Consider the following 2,855-nt stretch of genomic DNA (forward strand, 5'->3'; position numbering starts at 1 on the left):
AAGACCAGAACCAGCTATGTATTGTATTCCACTGCAGTTCCAAAGTCCATATGTGGAACTCAGTGATAGGCTAGATCCAGGACAGGAGCTGCCTTCTAGTTTCAGTGACCTCCATGATGTCATTTCCTGCTGGCAGGAGTGAAGAAAATGTTCCTGTTGAGGTTCCTCGAGAGCTGGCACCAGTCTGGTTTTGGACCAAGAAAGGCAGTGTTTCTCAACCCTGGTCCTCACCGACCCCCTGCTACCAGAACAGCTGATTTAAATTATTGCATGACCATCAAGTGCTGCAGAAGCCTGTTAATTACCCAGAGATACAATTCAGGTGTGTGGCAGAAGGGAAACACCTAAAACATGCAGGTGTAACTCTTCTTGTTTAGTTGTCGGTCACCTAGTACAATACAGAATAAAAAACTCTTCACAATGTGGCTTTGACTGCAGGCAAGTGGTCCGACAGGCTGGAAAATAAAAGACACGGTTAGTGTCGTGACTGAGTGGTCAGCCACGAACACCAACCGGCGCAGTTCCCACTCATAGGGTCACATTTTTCCAGCCCAACCACGAGAAAAACTTTACAAATTATATTTGTAGATGTTAAATATTCTTATACATTCTTATACATCGGTTCCCTAGTGCTATTGCGTTAATTGTTGAACTAGAAAAATATGACCCTAAGTAAAAAAAGACGTGAAGAGCTGCCTCTCTCGCACCTACCTCCACCAGCGCTCCTCAGAATTCTGGTGGGGGAAGCCGCGAGAGTGCCTGACGGACCCGTTGCATGCAGTCACTAATCACACCACTAGGTGGCTCCAAACAAACGCATTGATCAAAAATCTCATAAACACATACAACCCTACAATCATTTTGATCAAAACTCGCACAGACACACACAAGCTGTTACACAGGACAGGGGGGCGGTGAGGACCAGGGTTGAGAAACACTGAAGTAAGGCGTCTTTCAGCTGTATTGTAGCAGCAGTTAGTTCACAGTAGCCACAGCTGCTGAAACCTTCTGCCTTTTGTTTTCCAGATAATTTTTCATGTTTAAGCCACATATTAAGAATTCAAAATTATGATTAAAAAGCCTCTTAGTTTTAGTTTCAGAGATATTGGTGGCGATTTGGAGACGTTGAAATACTGAGCATTCATTCTCAATTCCCTTACTAAGATACAATTTTCTGTAAGTCATCAAATTACTGTCAAGATAAGTATTATATTAGTAAACCATTTCAATGTATGGAGCCCCTAAAGGGACATTGAAAAAAAATAATAAATGAACTTTCTCGTGCGCACCAGATAAAGTTTATTTTTCGTTCAATGTCCCTATCGGGACATTGATCCGACAGATCAGCCTCACAGGCTCAGTGGTTGTATATGGGTTGTATTGGTTGTTCTGTTGTTCCATCGGTTCCCTAGTGCTATTGCGTTTTTACATCGTTAGGGGGAAGCACAGTGAAAAGTATGACGATTTTTTTCAAGAGGAAGAACTTCATGTTCCATTAAGCTTTGCGGTGTCGACCTTGGATATTATACCAACAAGCTGCAGCATGGGGAGTAAGGAGCCGAATGTAAGTGCTTTAAATGAAGGTGACCCAACCAGTGTGTCGTCCCTTTTCTTGATGTGTTATTAGTGGAGGTGAGGTGCTTACTGAGGAAAGGTTCACTCCATTAAAGGAGCCTCAGGTCGGCATGTTGGACTAGCTGCCTCTGCTTTGCTAGTGTTAGCCTCCATTATAGCTGCGGTATGAGTTTGGTTTCGTCAGGAGGCGGAAACAGCGCCGTGCTCCTCAGGACTCTGTTCGGAGGAACACTTCCAGTGTTCAGCTTGCTGTGCGCAGACTGGTTTCCAGTTAACTCACTCCTTTTAATGTTGGTTGGTTCCAAAGCTTTAAGCAAAGCCGCCATACATACCTCTACTCCACACATACACACATCCGGCCTGAACTGCTCTCACACGTTCTTGTAGATTATCTTTTAAATATGTTGTTTTACTCTAAAATGTCTTTTGGCAGGTTATTTTTCCTCTTAACTGACATCTTGAAACTTATGACTGGTACTTTTTATAAAATTATCAATTTAACTTCATTTAAACACCTTGATGATCAGCATGTTCTCATCACCTTTATTCATACAAAACTGCAGCGCTTCATTCAGCACCTGAGGGACCTGACTGGCCGGATGTCTTCCTCTGGGGGCAAAGGAGCAGGACTGGGGCTGAAGCTGCTCCTGGGAGCTGGAGCCCTAGCATATGGCCTTAAAGAAGCAACCTACACAGGTACACTGCCTTAACACAGCCATCGGGCCCAGGTCGGGGCCTAGGTTGGGCCCCTGTCCAAGCAGAACTGCTGGTTTAATTTTCCACAAACACTGGGAAGTGTTTCCACAAACACTTAACAGTGTTTGTGGAAACAAGGGATGGGGAAGCTGAGAGTAGCTTCCCCATCAGATGGAATATCATAGAAAAGGGAATTTATTTCTACCTTGATATGTAAATGTTAATGTTTCTAGTCTTGTTCTCATAGGGAACATGGGTATTGGTCGTTGAGGTTGAGATGCATTATTGCTGTAATGGAACATAGTAATGGAAAGTTCAGCGGAAGGAAAAACATGGATGCCCATATCTTCAATAGGATTGTCAAATAATGCAAAGCCTGGAGGAGGAGTGGAGAGAACCAGAATCTACTGCCGGTTGCCTCCAGTCAGAGAGGGTCTGGGTCTATGACTGGTTCTGGTCCACTGGGTTTTCTGAAGTCCAGTGAACTCAACTGCCTACCAGGGCATTTTAGAAAACTTTATGCAGCTCCTGCTGACCAGCTGGATGGAGATGCTGATCTCATTTTCCAGCAGAATTTGGTCCCG

At 44.1% G+C, this 2,855-nt stretch overlaps 1 protein-coding gene across 1 annotated transcript in view; it reads left to right on the forward strand.

The window, feature by feature from the left end:
* Positions 1-1,449: 1,449 nt before the first annotated feature.
* LOC106938668 (prohibitin-2-like) overlaps positions 1,450-2,855 on the forward strand; it is a 13,945-nt gene continuing 12,539 nt past the window's right edge. The window contains exons 1-2 of the mRNA XM_015020800.1: positions 1,450-1,564; positions 2,139-2,271. Of these exons, the coding sequence (XP_014876286.1) occupies positions 1,544-1,564; positions 2,139-2,271 (154 nt within the window). The 5' untranslated portion in view covers positions 1,450-1,543. The remainder of the gene's footprint in view (positions 1,565-2,138; positions 2,272-2,855) is intronic.

This window comes from Poecilia latipinna, unplaced genomic scaffold (assembly GCF_001443285.1).
Source record: "Poecilia latipinna isolate Pla-1442-1.1 unplaced genomic scaffold, P_latipinna-1.0 Scaffold2662, whole genome shotgun sequence".
Classification (NCBI taxonomy): domain Eukaryota; kingdom Metazoa; phylum Chordata; class Actinopteri; order Cyprinodontiformes; family Poeciliidae; genus Poecilia; species Poecilia latipinna.